Raw genomic sequence first — 16,340 nt, 5'->3', positions numbered from 1 at the left:
CAAAAGAAAAAGATAGTAGGTAGCAGGCTCCAAATACTACTCTCCTACTATTTTTGGTCCTTTGTTTCAGTTTTTTTCACCTATTTATAATTTATTTTGTAGTATTTAGATCTACCTTTGTAGGCTGCTTGAAACAATTTAGGGAATGACTTGGGATAGAAGTGCAATAAATGGGAAAAGTATGACAAAGGTAGGATATGTGTCATGAGAGATATTAATAAAGCAGTATTGAGAGTCAGAAGGTAAAGATCAGATCACATGCCTTTGAAGTGGTGATATTTGAGAGAAGTTATTTTAGTAGAGAAAACTTACACCAAGAAGGTTCAAGGTACAGGGAGTATTTAATGGAAAAGAGCATAGGACATAGTCTAAGTTGGTAGGTGATGGTGTCTGTATACAGGAATATAGAAGATAAGGCTAACTTTGAAAAGCACTGAAGGCAGGATTGAGGAGTCTGAACTTAATTGGACATGAAATGGAGGGCCCCTTTTAGTTTTTGTGCTGTGTAGTGACCTGGTCCCAGTGTTGGGTTTTAGGGAACTGCTGACTTTATTTGGGATATCTAGTTGCTTCCTTCCCTAATGGGGTATGAGAAACTCAGTAGTTTCTTTTTCTGTCAGTGGTGGAAATGGAGGCATATGCTCTTTGTGGTTACAATCTGAGATAATGGTTTGAGTCAGTGACCTTGGCCTCATTAGGAAAACTAAGGAGGTAAGGACCTGGTCCACACACTACTAATCCAGAGGTTGAACACTGGTAACTTAATCCTTTGGAATACATCTCTAGATTGTAAAGGCCTCCAAACTGCTTGAAATTGCTATCACAAAAGAAAGCCATGTGGGTACCACCCTCTCCCCAACCCCGGGCTATTTTTGCATAGTATTTTTGGTTATTTTTTTAGACTTTTTAAGTCTTATATTTGCTAGCTTTACCATCTTAAAGCAGATGAGGAAGAAGAAAGAAAAGAAATGGGATTCTAAGGCAGGTAGGGTGACATTGGGCAAAATAGTAGCTTATAGCCTGACAGCAAAGTAGGAGTTAGAAATTTTAAGAATACCCCAAAGAAACATGATATAGTATTGAATGATTCACCAGTTGAAAGTGAGATTATGAAATAGATAACCTAACCCACTTACATCCTAAGGAAGTTTTTGTTTATGCTTAATTTTATTTTCTTGGTTGTGTTTTGTTGTGGTATTTTCAACAATGACGGATTCTCTTTCTGTTCAGGAAAAACTCATGTCTTAAAAATTACTTTTTAAAGATGATAATCAATAAAACTTGTATTAGCAAATTTATTTTAGAAAAATGCTTTTAAAAAGTTACCTTTTTTGCTTGATTTTTGTTTCTTCAAGTGTGTTGCTTTGGGTGCAAGGTGGTATGAGGTGAATTGAAAAAAATACAGGTTTGGGCTGTAGTGCTGTCCACTGCTCAGGTGCTGATAAACCATCACATGTCTGGGTCTTTCCTTTTCTTCCTCTTTTTAGGCTTTATTACTAGTTTGTCTTAACTTCCCTTTCAGAGCCAGGCTTGGGGCCATGTCTTCTCTTTGGCTGATGCTCCCTGTTACTGTAGAATGTTGGAATAATGTTTTGTCTGACTCCAAAGCTGTTCTTCAGCTTCATTGTGTTGTTTTCTTCTTTGGGGATCTACCAAATATTATTTACTAGTTATTCTCTGAAATGACAGCAGGATTTATATGTGTGTACAACTGTTATATTTTATTATTAGGATTTTTAGTTATTTTCACGTTCCAGGGAGGAGGGGTGGATCCAAAATGGGGAGATGGGTAAAGTCCAAATTAGATATCTTATAATGTTTCCTGCTTTCATTCTTGAATCCCATAATAATTAACCATGATACTGAACCCCAATCCTTTTAGGAACAAGTATATTAAAGGCTTATTGAAGGAATATAATATTTGTATTTTGATCTCTTTAGCTCTTTTTTTTTTTGATAAATTTATTTAAGATTAATGATAAATTTGTAGGGGACCTGAGCATTGTATGACAGAGGGATGATTCTAAAATTCCTTTTTCTTTTACTATATTATTGACTGATATTATTTAGGTAAAATATTATCAAGTTAAGTAATTTGGTCACATAATACCAAGTGATGGAGCGAGTATTCCACTAGATGATTTGATTCCAAAGTTTGTACTCTTAGCCATTCTGGAGTTTGTCCTGGCCACTAATGAGCAGCAAGAGGTGTGGCAGCTGACAACTATAAAAAGCAGTCTTCAGCCTATGGGGATGGAGGCATTTGGCCCTGTAGATTTTTTTGGATTCTCATTGTAGAGTTGTACAGTGACTAATGTTCCTATTTGATCCTTTCAATCTTAGTTATTATTTTCTCTTAATATTATTTTCTCCTAATTAACTCTCTTAATTTTGAAAACATTTCTACTGCAAATGATTAAATTTTCCAAGTTTTTGCTAAAGAATAAACTTTAAATTTGGAGGATTTGCATAAGTGGAATCCAACTTTTAAGACTTGAGTGTAGGGATAGTTTTATGACGTGAACCTTTCAGTAAGTCAGATTAGTAGCCTTCTATGGTCTCATTTAGTGAGATTTTACAATAAGCTGTTGATACTTAGGATATATATTTTTTAATGCTTAACATGATCAAATTACATTTAGATACTTCTTAAAGTAGAAAACTCACTTTAATCAGTTGAATCATAATAACACATTTTATGACTCAGATCTTTTAATTTTGAATGGTTATAGCTTATATGTTCATCTATCTCACGCTTATTATTGGAAGAAGAAAATGCTAATTTATGTGAATACTTTTGTAGTAAGTTGAAGAACAGGATTTACCTTGTCTTTTTGCTTATTATCTTAGAAGAGGGAGTTTATTTTTTTTGAGACAATTGCATTAGGTATTCTTTTAATTCAAAGTTTTTACAGTAGAGCTGCTTTCCTTCATTTTGATTATGTTTCCTGATTTATAAACATTGGAACTATAGAAAGAAGCAATTGGAACTTTTTTTTAAATTGTAGTTAATAGTAAGATCTTAACGGGTATAGTAACTTAATTTATCATTTAATAGTAATATAGTATGAATTTTAGTCACTTTTTCCATAATTTCACTTTCCACTAATATGAAATAGCCAAAAGCTACTGAAAGCCAGTAATTTTCACATCTTGTACAAGTGATTGCATTTCTAGACATTTTACTTATTGATATGCTTTTGACCAGCCTAAATTTGCCATTCTCCCCATCCACGTAGGCAATCACAATGAAGGGAGAATTTTTTTTTTTAAGATTTTATTTATTTATTAGAGAGAGTGCAAGCAAGAGAGCACAAGCAGGGGGAGCAGCAGATAGAGAGGGAGAAGCAGACTCCCCATTGAGCAGGGAACCTGACACAGGGCTTGATCCCAGGATCCCGAGATCCAGGATCCCAAGATCCTGACCTGAGCTGAAAGCAGACGCTTAACCCACTGAGCCACCCAGTTGCCCCTGAAGGGAGAATGTTTATTTGACAGAGAGAGACACAGCGAGAGAGAGAACACAAGCAGGGGGAGCGGGAGCGGGAGAGGGAGAAGCAGGCTTCCCGCTGAGCAGGGAGCCCAATGCGGGGCTCCATCCCAGGACCCTGGGATCGTGACCTGAGCCGAAGGCAGACACTTAACAACTGAGCCACCCAGGCGCCCCTGAAGAGAGAATGTTTAAAAGTGGGGTTGCCTTTTGTGAAATAGAAGGCTGAAAGAGACCCACTTTGGGTCTTTTCCTTTTATTTAAAGGTTTAGTTTCTAGTTGTACTCAAATTTTTAGCTCATGAGGATCTACCAGTAGCTTATTAAATTTTCTTATTAAGAAATGAATCCAATATGCAAAAACAAAAGCTTTTAACAAGTAGACACGCTGGCCTAACAAAACCCAAGTTGTGCTGTATTTGAGCTTATAAATATGTGACCTAAATGCCATGTAGTGGTCTGAGAGACTCAACACATGAGTAAGGGAGCAGAAACAGAGAAATAGAAAGGTCTAGAAGACTGTTAAAGTGGATGGAAGGGAAAGAGGAGGATCTGGTGATAATTGGTAAATTATTAAACAGTTTTGTTGCCTACATCTCTAAGTTTAGCAATGTAAAATATTTTAGAAAAAGTACCTAAGCTAGTTTAAGCAGTTGTCTGTTAGCCTGTGAGGCTTTTTATAGTATTTCTAATCTTTCTTGGTATTGTGATGATTTATTTACTTAAGAAATATTTGAATGCTTGTTATTTATGCTAGCTCTGAACAAAGGTACTAAGGATACAAAGAAAAAAAGTCATGCTTTTGGTCTTCCAAGAGTTTTGTCTAGTACTCTGAAAGAGCATCATAAGATCTTGATATATCTTCTGAATTATCCAAATTAAATTATATTATGCTTAGTTGTTCTGTATATGGTGTGCATGACAGCCTTTTGGTTCAAATAAGTTGATTAATCTAGGCTATGGATTAAGGAGCATAGTTGACAATGAGGTAGAGTTTAATGAGCATTAGCTTTGGCATCAGATCTGGTATCTAATCTTGTTTATGCTACCTCTTATTGTGTGACCTTTGTAAATGTAAATGTAAGCCCAGTTTTCTTACCTGTGAAGTGGGAGTAATAGTTGCACTGTTGTTGGGAGGATTAAAGGGGATAAAGGATGTAATGCACCTAGTTCAGTTCTTAGTAGTTTTTGTAAATGGTAGCTGCTTTTATTGTGCAAGTAAGCATGATTCCTTTCAGAAGCACTGTAAATTAAAATTAAAAGCTTGCCTACATAGTTGGAGATTTTCTCCATATGATAGCCTTCTAAACCAGTGATTCTGCACCTTTGTGACAGTTTTGGTATATAGCCTTTCTGTCTGGGGCTCCATAAAAGAATTAATCCCTGTAGGAAAAGAGTGACTACTCTCTCTCTCAGTCCTCCTAAGAATGTCATGTATGTGGTATCACCATTCTAGATGCATATGAGCAAAGGGAATTTATTACTTATAATGGAGGCATCAGGGATTAATTCTTCTGACCTAGGCTGCTGGGACTCTATTATCACTATTTGCGAAGTGCTTCGAAATTCTTAAAATTTACAGAAACAAAAGTTGTTACAAAGCACACCTTCCTCTCTCTCTTAATGGGAGTAGGGGTTACTTACAAGGAATATAGTGTCTTCTGGCTGTTTGTTAATATTCCACAATAGAACTATTACCCTAATCAAGTGATTCTTAAACTTTTTCATTATGAAGATTGTTTTAGATGGGCATAGTGCCCTGAAAACCATCTGTTCCATACTCCGTCCCATATGGGACTGAACACTATCTCCTTAGAATGAGTGGAATTAGTTTGTTTTTAATATAATGAGCCAGTACCTGGTTTTTAGGTTTCAAAGTTTCATTGAACTGGATTTTGAAATCTAGTATAAAAGTTTCAAAACTAGTGTTTTTGGTATACCACTTCTTCAAGCCAAAAAATAAAAAATTTTTCTAGAGCCCAGGAATCTTGGGGAATGCTTTTTGTTATATACATCTTGGAGGTTAACATTGCATTTTAATGTATTAAAGACTGAGAAATTCTGCAGAAGAGAGATAATTTTACTTACTGACCACTAACCTTAACCAACTTTTTTGATCATCTAACATTTATTAATGTTGTCCTGTAGAATTAGTGTTCTTTGTAACACACTTTGGAAAACCTTAATCCCCTTTATTTTATATATGAGAAATGTTCTGGGTCGTATAGTTAAGTGATGGTGGCAGGCTTCAACTGGATTCCATCTCTACAATTATTATTCTACCGCTAATAGTTCCTTTTCTGCTATACCACCCTGTTTTTCATAAGTATTTGATTTATATTAGAAATAAAAGTAAAATTGTTGTCATGTGAGTATATATATAACAAGTGAGCCATCTGGCAGAAGTTTAAGAACATATTTTGAGAACTACAGCACTGACATATTTGCAGCCTCATTTAATTGGCCTTGTCATTGTAAATGGTTTACAGACCTTAGGGATAGACTTCATATGAGTTAGTATATTCCTGGGGGAAATCTGTAAATAGGATAGAAAGAACTAGTTAACTCTGTAAACATTCAGAGATAGGGAGGCTGATCAGTTTGTTCTATGCTTTTTGATTACCATTAATGTAGAACTTTTTACTAACTTTGTGTTTCTTATGTTTTAGAGTTAAATAAAGCTTGATGTTCCTAACAGAGTAAAGGAGCCAACTGAACGTTATCATCTCCCACCTATCCATTCCCTATGTTACACTTATTTGAGAAATGGATAAAGAAAGTACAAATGGGGATGTAAATTCTGAGGAGAAAAATTGAAGTCTTTTGGGGATTAAAAGATTTATCAAAGGGGTGAAAAGAATGGTTATTGGGGATGTTTCTGAAGATATATTGGTAGATTAAGGAAGGAATTTTTGGCTCTTTTGGAATGTCTTTGTAAAACTGTGGAAAGTAAGAATTTTTAAAACTACTAGCTGCATTTGACGGTTTCAGAAATTTGACTCCAGTTTTGAAGGAAGAATGGAAAGAGAAGTACTACACTCTCTATTACTTCTGAATAAAATCTGAAGGAGTGACTTATTAAAATATGTGAAGGAATATACACGAATTTCATTTTTTAATGGAGGCACATCCATATATGAAGTTGTCTCACTTGCTGAATTGAGAATTTAGTAGTATTGGCACTTTTAAGGGCTTAATCTTAGATCTGTTGTGGCTTTTACAAATTGTATTGCTAGCCTATACAATGCTAACTAAACTTCATGTATTTCTTATATCACATCATATTTCTTAAATTATAGTAAATCATATTTCTTAAATTATTAACTTGACGGTGGTGATATTCTTTTCCCTTCATACCTTTTTACTATTTTTGGCAATACTTTCCTTTTCAACACATGGATTGTGACTATAAAATCTTACTCCCCAAATGTCTGTAAAGTAGAATCTGCTAATGGAAGTGTTGAATAATCAGTAAAATACCACGATTAAGGTATTTTTCCAGGGCTTAAATTTAGGATAGCTTATCAGGTTGGGCATTTGTCATTTTTCTGGTGTGTAGTTTCATTACTGTATAGAAATTAACTACCTGAAGAGTAGTTGATTAACACATGCTTTCTTATTTTCTGATGGAAAGGATGCCCTCTCTCTAAAACTTCAAGATGCTATTGATATTATGACTTTCTTCTACTTTTTTTTTTTTTTATCACTGCAGGCTCAATGTCCAGACAAGTTATATATAATGGAGTAGATTAAAGGCATTATTTATAATTAGATATCTGTCTTGTCTTTTAAAAACCCACCCCACTTTATTGATAAAGAAGTGGAAAACACCCTGTTCTTATATAAAGCGTTATATAAAGTTAGATTGCTTCTAATGTCATATTTACATATATATAATTATATTTGATTTTTATTAGACTCAAATTGAGATGAAGAAGCAAATGACCTTTCTTTGAGTATATATATTGCAAGCTATCCATAAATAATTTTTAAAATACATTGCAATGGAGGACAACTACAACATCCATACAGAATATTATATACTCTCTGGATATATTATATTCTCTGGATAGCAGAATTGAGCTGTCAATCAGTAGAGAATAAAGTCTAATTTGTTATTGCCAGATTATTATTTTAATCATGCTCATAACAGAAATGATGACTTAAATTGTAGATATGATGTTAAATTACATTAAGGTAATTAAACTCATTAAACTCTTTGTGAAATTCTTATGCATTTAAAAGACTATCCTATAGATTTATTTGTTAGGCAAGTCAATAGATATGTAAACTAGAAATTCAAATAAAAAAAAACCTTTCTGCATCTTGCTTCTTTGTAGACACCTAAAAGGTAAGAGAGATTTCTGATTACCATTTCAATTTACTTTCAGAGACAGTCTTAGGTTCAATAGAAACATCTGTTCCTAGATTATTTATTTTGCTGATACTGAGTTTTGCTACACTTTATTTCTAAGTTTTATTGCCTTGTCAAACTTTCATTGGTTAATAGAAATGACAAAGCAAGTAACTATCAACTGATTCATGTTTGAATGAAATTGAAGGAAAGAATTTCAGAATTCTACTTAAAACAGTGTTTATTTTAGCAGTTTGTCAAATATTTATTTGAAAAAAATGTTTGTTAATGAAAATAATATGACTTAAAAAAGTATAAAATTAGTTAAAACTCTGGATCCTGGAGACAAGCTGGTATTGAATTTCCTGCTCTACAGCTACTAGGTGTATGATCTTGGGGGAGTTATTTCATTACTTTGTGCTATAGTTTAATAATCAGTAAAAATTTGATTATTTTAATATTGTATATGTCAGAGTTAATGTGAGGATTGAATGAGGCAGTATATATAAGATGTATAATATATTACTTGCTGTATACTAAGCTCAATAAATGGTAAAAAAAAAAAAAAAGGTCATGAATATTTTTAACTGATTTTATAAGTGAAAGTAGATTATTTGGCTGGCCCAGGGAGGAAGAGCATGTGACTCTTGATCTTGGGGTTGTGAGTTCCAGCCCCACGTTGGGTATAGAGATTACTTAAATAATTAAATTAAAAAAATAAATATTTTGTAGCTTCATCATTTGATTTTTAGTAAAAAGAAATGCAAGAGGGACATTTATGGCACTAATCTTTGTTTCTTATGGACATTTTTAAAGAACAAAATGAGCAGAATATTGTATTCCTTCTGCTTTACAGCAATAAGTTTATAGATAATTTAAATTATCAATTTAAATTGGAAGACCTTTTGGTTTTTTTCCACCTCTTCTATCATATGTTTGCTGTAGCCCAAAGTTAATTTCTACAACTAGTTATTTAACATAAACATAATTTAGTTTTTCTGTTTGCGGGTGAGAAGGTTTTCTCTTTTGATCTCACACGTACTTTCTCTATGTAGAGAACTATTTACCAAAGAAATTAAAAAACTTAAGACTATCACCAACTGATTGATATTAGTACAGAACATGACATAATGTTGTCATTTCCATTAGGATTAATTTTTAAAGAAAGATTGGTATAAACTTTTCATATTAGAAAATGTATATTTATATTTCTTAGTGGACATTCCATAGGTGTGTCGAATATGGTACCTTATTCAGAACCTGTTTATTTTTTACTTTATTTTAAAATAATTTTAGACTTAACCAAAAAGTTGCAAATTAGTTCATAGAATTCTCCTATACTTCATCCAGTTTTCCTTAATGGTCGTATTTTATATAATCATAGAACAACTATAGAAATCAGGAATTAATACTAACCAATCTGTAAACTTTATTTGATTTTGACCATTGTCTACTCACTAAATGACCTTTTTCTGGTCCAGGATCTAATCTAGGATCTCATACTCTTGTCTTTAATTGTCCTATCTCCTTAGTCTCCTTCAGCCTGGGATGCTTCTCTCTTTGCCTTTCACGACTTTGACACTTTTGAAGAGTACTAGCTTATTAGAATGTCCCTCAATTTGTGTGTCTGATGTTTCTCATGATCAGATTGGGATAATGCATTTTTGGCAAGGACACCATGGAAATAATGTTATGTCCTTATCAGTGCATTATATCAGGAGGTACGTGGTATTGATTTGTTCTGTTACTGGTGACATTATTTTAATCACTTGGTTAAGGAGGTGTCTGCCAAGTTTTTATACTCTTAAAATTACTCTTTTTTCCCTTAGAAATAGCAAGTATTTTGTGGGGAGATATTTTGAGACACTGTAAATATCTTGTTTCTCATCATATTTTCAATTTCTCATCATAATTTCCATTAATTTTAGCATCCACTAATGAATCTTGCTTGATCAGAATCTTTTAAATTTAATTCTGTAACATCTTTTTGTTGTTGATGTATTTCTTGTTATAGATGGAGAAATGTCTCAAAAGAATTAATATAAAGGCAGCACAATTAATAAAACGTCACTGTTTTTCTTTCTGTAGTCTTTTCATCTGTTTCTAAATGCACTCATTAGGGATGTCGCACAACCCAAGATCCTGGAATAAAAAATGTCATAGAAAGATGACCCTCCCCCCCCCCCCCCAGTACCTTGTATATACTTCAGGGTAGGCTGGCCACTATAAGAACAAAGCCAAATATTTCATACTAGCAAAATAAACAGGTGAAAAAGAGGTAAAAGTAATGGGCTGGGTTAGTTATGAAAAGAATTTACGAGAGCAATTTAGAGAGTTCTTAAAATAGACTTCTAAGGTTTTCTTTTCAAATCTAAAGGCCTTTTTCATTGAGGGGAGGCAGTGGAAAATATAAACGTTTTTGTGTTTAATCTTCTTGACCTTGAAGTTGCCTTTTTTATATGATATATATTTTTATGATTGCCTTTTATCTTTTATTCTGTAGTGGATTAACTACTTTAAAAAATGCATTGTTCATTGTGTTTTTATCTGTTTTACTTCATCTTATACCTTAATCAGTGAATCATGAAGACACATTACTTGTCTTTTGCTCATCTGTTAACAAATACTTGATGTTTAAACCTAGTGGAGTAACTTGAATCCTAATAAGATTTTTGGATAGTATCTTTTCCAAAAGGATGAAGAGAAAATACAGTGGTAAATCTTGAAACTTGGTAGTTCTTGAAACATTCTAATAATTAGGGTTTTTCATTCTTACTACAACTTTCTTCTCTTTTAAGAAATTGCTTTCCATGGTAAGTGTCTACTCTCATAATGCTATACATTCCTTAAAGTTTCAGGCTTTCTTCCTTATTTTGGTGTTTTTGAAGTGCATCCTACTTGACAGTATATACAAGATTGTGGATTAGAAGTAATCTTTTCCTCCAGAGTCAATACAATACTATGGCTAACTAATTCTAAGGTAGCTGGTTCTGTTTGTTCATTCCTTTTGCTTTTTGGCAAGATCTTTTCAAACTGAATATTTAAAATTGGGTGTTCTGGCAATATCTGATTTGTTTTCTTACTAATTTTGAATCTGGAAAAGAACATTAGAGAATCTATAATAGGTGTTATAATTTAGCTAAAATTTGTATCCTCTTAGGATACCCTTGAAGTTCTGCTGACCATATTGGAAAATTAATTGTAGAAACTGATAACTCCCAAGAGATCCTTGAAAGTAATACTTTTCGTAATTTTTATTTTCTTTAGGATTAGAAAGTTGAACTTTTTAGTGTCTACTTTAGATATCAGCCACTTGACAAAATTCTTCTTTTCTTACTTTTTGTTTCTTGATCAGTAGACTTCATTCACTTGTAAAATGTTTACTGACTTAAACTCACTGCACGAAGTAGCTCTATCTGGAGATAGGGACTCAAGGTTTCTGTTATGGTTGTTCTTTGATTTTCTTCTTACTGCCAGCTGGGACTTTTCTGGGCACTTGGAGGGGTTTGTGAGAAATTCTTTTTCTTTATAGACGTGCCTTAGAACCAGTAAGAATGAGTGATAAAAGATGAGTAAGAAGAATATGTTATATCATGCTTCCAATTTAGCCTGGAATGTTTTGTTTTATAGGTAATTTATAAATCTGTAAATCAGCAAGTTCAATTTTAGTCAGTTATAATACAAGTGAATAGAAATAGCCTTTATAGAAACATATTGCCTCTTACTTCATTGCTTAAAAATGATTAGGCTTAGCTTTCTCTTTCTTCCGTATTAGAAATGCTTAAAGCTAATAAGCAGTATATGCTCACTAAATAATTTAGTGTTGAAAACAAATACTGCAAAGAGTCTAGTTTGCACATTTTGGGAGAATTTCTCAGAGTGGTATTTATATATAAAAAACTTAGATTTATTGTTTCTGATTGACTATAACTGGATCTTCAGTAAGAATCTTTAAAAATTTAAATATTATTGATAATACTCAAGTGATTTTATTGAGGTGTAGTGGATTAATAGACCTCCTAACATCCATTTGAGTTCCTTTGTGGCATTTCAGCACTGGTGATTTTGTTAGTTTTGTTTTGGAATTTATTCTCTAGTGGTTGAAATACAAGTTCTCCGGTGGAATGCTTATTTTTTTCATCTCTTTAAACATCACATAGAAGAATGCTGTCTATTAAAATAGAATTAAGTAAGGTCCTACTGGTGTCATTCTTAAGAGCCTTTATCAATAGTAGTCTCACAAAGGCTGCTCTTTCTTTTTGAATAATGATCTCATTTTGAAAGTGCCTCTACGTTTTTCTTTATAAATGATACATTATCAAATCCACAGTCTCATAAATAATTAACTCCTGAAGCAAGAGATATACTGGCTCTCCTCAATGATTCAAAATAATTTCTATTTAAGGAAATCTGTGTATTCATTTTTGAGTATGAATATGTTGAATCCACGAGTTTTGGTATATCAGGCAAAATAAAGATGTTATTTCCTGAAAGTCATCTCACTTGGGAGAAGTTTGAGTGGATATACTTCTGCAGCCCTATAACCTATCCTAAGAACATTTATTTTTCTTTTTAATGGGTTTGTATTTTTAAATTATGACTTCCGCGGGGTATGGTAAATAAATCAAGGGTTTAGAGCTCCGACTGTAGGAGAAATTGTAAACTTAGCCTACTGTTAATCTGAGCAAGATATGCTTTGTTAGGAGTTGTTTTTCATTTTCAAAGTGAAGTGAGCCTGTAACTTAAAAAAAAATTTACTAGTTGTATTTCCTGTTCCCAAATGGAATGCTCCCTTTTTGCCTGTATTTTCAATCAGATGTACTATTACTACTGATTAGTATTCAAGAAATGAAGGAAAACTGGGAAATTTGGAAAGTCATATCTTTATAGTTTCTAAATTTACTTTTTAAAACTGTATCTTAAAGTAGTTAGGGTTTACTTAGATCTCATCAATTTGGAAATTTTTAATCTTAATGGTTTATATTAAAATACTAAACATGAAAAAGAATGATTTGTCAAGGAAATTGATTAGAAAAGACTAGAGGGTGATTTTTTTAATGATTAAAAAATACTTTTATAACACCTGTTTGCACAGTATACAGTAGTCCCTCCTTATCTATCTGGGTTCCATTCCAAGACTCCCAGTGGATATCTGAAACTGCGGGTAGTACTGAGCCCTGTATATACTGTCTTTTCCTGTACATAACATACCTATGATAAAGTTTAATTTATAAATTAGATACAGCAAGAGATTAACAATAATGAAATAGAACAATGATGACAATATACGGTAATAAAAGTTATGTGAATGTGGTCTCTCTTTGAAAATATCTTATTGTATGTACTCACCCTTCTACTTGTAATGATGTGAGATGATAAAATGCTTAGCGATGAGATGAAGTGATTGTGACGTAGCATTAGGCTGCTGTTGACCTTCTGACAATGTGTCAGGGGATCATCTGCTTCTGGATCATGGTTGAACAGGGTAACTGGAACCAGGAGAGCAAAACCGTGGGAGGGTCTTGTAGGTACTAAGATGGGGGGTGGGGGCTACTGTAGGTACAATGAATACATAAATAAGCTAGCTCTGATGTATTAATTCTAAGCCTTTCTCATCTGTTAAAAAGCCACCCCTTAAGAACTCCAGCTGTGGCATACTTTGTTAATCTATTTGGGATTATAGTGTTGTTTTTGGATTCTTGAAAATACCTAATTAGAGTACAGTCCTTGAGATATTTAGTATTCAGATCTTTTTCTAATTTGTACTCCTTTCCTCTCATCATCCCTCATATACCCTCTCAATGTGATTATACTGTAAAATACTGTTGTAAGCTATTGCTCAAAAAGTATAGTCTTCAAAACTAAAAGACTTTAGGACTTAAAATCTATTGGAAACTTAACATAAAAAAATAGCTGCCACATAGGCTCGTAAAGTACTTTCGTAGATACTTATTTGATACCTCTTGCTAGATGGCAGTTTCACCCCCTTGACTTCTTTTCAATTTCTTTTTTCCCTTCTTTACATTTTGGAAATCACAGATTTGATGGTTAAATTCATAGGTTTTCTTTTCTTAGTCCAAACTGTTTTCATTTCTCACTTGTACAGAATTGAATATATTCCTAAAGCAGAAGGGTTAGCTTGTCTTTCTTCTTCAGGCTTTAAAAAAAATTGAGTCTAAATGTTGTTAGGTAATGGAATAACGATTCCTTTTCAGCTGTTGGTTTATTTCCAAACTGGCTGGCAGAGCCAGGAGGAAGTGGAGGCCTTAAAACACTAACTTTGGTTGGTTGCTCCCTTCTTAGTGCTGAGACTATAACCTTTGTTGGTTGGTTGATAGAGAACAAGAGAGCACAATCCTCGTTCCACTAACAGGTAAGGAACCCTTCTGATAACCAGTTGGCGTGAGAGAAATTATTTGATAGCGTTTTTTTCTTAATTTATCCCCAAATATAACGTGTCCATGATATAGTATAGTGTGGCTGTATTCTATACAACAGGAATGTTCAGCCCCTTTCTATTTAGAGTGAGATCTGAAATTTAATAGGGATGTATTACTCTGTACCACAAAGTATAATTGATCTGTTTTCCACTATTAAAATTTATTCTGCAGTCCCTATAACTTTAAATACATATCTGCTTATCTTATTCTCCTTTCAGCTTTTCCTTGATCAGATGCTATGTGCTTTGAACTTCCTTCTCTTATTTACCTTATTCCTATAATAAAGCAAACTATTTTCCAGTATCTTTATCATCATCTATTATTTGGGTATGTCTTACTGCTTTAATATCTGCATTGTAACCATTAATGATTTTTGTCCTGGTCCTTCTTGACCCAAAACCAAATGATCATACATTTAAAAAAGATTTTTAGATTGTATTACCTATTATGTCCACTGCTCTGCCCTCCCACTTTTAAATATGAGTGCTTGAAGAATAAATCTTTTTCAGTGACAGTAGTCATAACTTGATAAAATTTAGGCTTAGCTTTGTATTGCTGTAATATGGGACTGTAGTCTGATTAATTCTTTAAATTACTGAACACTTAAAAATGAGAACAAATTCAGCTTCTTAGACGATTCCCAAAGTTTAGTAGTTTTTCTGTTAATATGCTTGATTATTCTGTTTCTCCTTTTTCAATCCATCTTCTTCTCTTTGACAGAAGAACTAACTGGGACTCCTCATTTGATATCTCTGAGGTCGAGTGCCTTTCCCTGTCCCTTTAAGACAACTGTGCTCTTGTTTCTAGTCATAATTTATCATTTTTTGATTCGGTCTTCCACTCGAAGTTGGGTGGTTTGTCACAGAGTATGTTATGGCTTACACCAAGATAGGCCCCTTCTTAATAATTACTGAAGAATTAATCATTTGTGGTGACAGATTTCTAAAATTCAAATTAGAAAGGCACTAAAGAAAGTATCCCCAAAGGTAGCTCCTTTTTATCCTGAGGATAAGTCATTACAAACTTAAATGACCAGAGAATGTAATTTCTTAATAAGAATTTTTTCTTAAATCTATATTCAGCTCTCTATTTCAGTGCTTCTCTCCTACCAGAGGTGCAAGGAGTGATCCTAGAACCACAGATACAGCCAAGACCACGGAGAGCTTTTGACGTCAGGGGTCCACTTTCTCCACTGAACCCTTGGAGGCAGAATATCCAGCTACTGGAGAGAGTGGGAAAGGATAATAAACAAGTGGGTGCTTTCCATTATTTACTTGGGTTTATTTATAGATTGGAGTGTCCTTCCATTGCCCATTTAATTCTATTGGTATACTCCTTGGGTTCATATAAGAACCAAGTGGGGCTGCAATCTGTTTGTTTTTTCTAAGAATGCTAACTAGTGCCGAATTCAAAAAAGAGGCCTACAATTTATTTAATTTTCTCTCCAGATGATTAAAGCAGTGGATGATTTGGGGGCACTAGATTTGGTGACTACCTGTGTAGTCCACAGGAATTTTAAAGAGGAATATTTGCCCATTTTAACCTTGAATGGTATTAGTGGACTTCTAAGTGCTCTTTTATATTCCAGTAATTAAGTTTTTGTATTTCATCTTTGGGCAAGCTGGACATCTGAACTTTCCTAATTTACACAGTCTGATGTCCAGGTGTTACTCTACCGTGTTAGAACTTTTTGGTCTTTTTCCTACCTCAGACTTTAGGACTTCATTAATTAGATCTTTTAGAAGATACGATGATACTGTCAAATTGAGGCTTCATTCTTTAATAAGATAAATGTGAATGATTATAAGTTTCAGGATATATTATCCCTGAAAGCTATGTTAAATATATACTCATAAGTAGTTTTCCAGTCCCTAGGAATAATGTTATTTGTGGCAAAAAGAGCCTTGTCCTAGATGTTTCCCATGGCATTAAGATGGTTTTCTCTTAGTTTCTTTGATGCCAAGGGTAGGATTTGATTCCAGGAAGTTCTTATCATCTACAGTGGGTAGAACGTGAACTTTGGTGTCTTTGGCAAGTTTTCATTTTTCCTTGGTGGA

General features: G+C 33.5%; 1 protein-coding gene across 13 annotated transcripts in view; it reads left to right on the top strand.

The window, feature by feature from the left end:
* TSC22D1 (TSC22 domain family member 1) overlaps positions 1–16,340 on the top strand; it is a 134,124-nt gene that overhangs the window by 16,511 nt on the left and 101,273 nt on the right. For 4 of the 13 annotated variants that reach the window (XR_006789730.3, XR_006789731.3, XR_006789728.3 and 1 more), the window contains one exon: positions 15,366–15,535. The exons of 2 other annotated variants lie outside the window; for them this stretch is intronic. Coding sequence is in view for 7 of the 11 variants with exons in the window: in XM_064586085.1 (XP_064442155.1) it covers positions 15,379–15,535 (157 nt within the window). In the remaining 4 variants the exon portion in view is untranslated. Of the gene's footprint in view, positions 1–14,146; positions 14,217–15,365; positions 15,536–16,340 lie in introns of those variants that run through there. 7 more of the 13 variants (XM_064586085.1, XM_064586080.1, XM_064586082.1 and 4 more) reach the window with 3 other exon arrangements.

Source organism: Mirounga angustirostris, unplaced genomic scaffold, assembly GCF_029215605.1.
Source record: "Mirounga angustirostris isolate CCGP_5_RB_7025 unplaced genomic scaffold, mMirAng1.0.hap1 SCAF_3, whole genome shotgun sequence".
Taxonomy (NCBI): domain Eukaryota; kingdom Metazoa; phylum Chordata; class Mammalia; order Carnivora; family Phocidae; genus Mirounga; species Mirounga angustirostris.
Note: the sequence above shows the minus strand (reverse complement) of the source record. Positions and strands in the feature narration are given on the sequence as shown.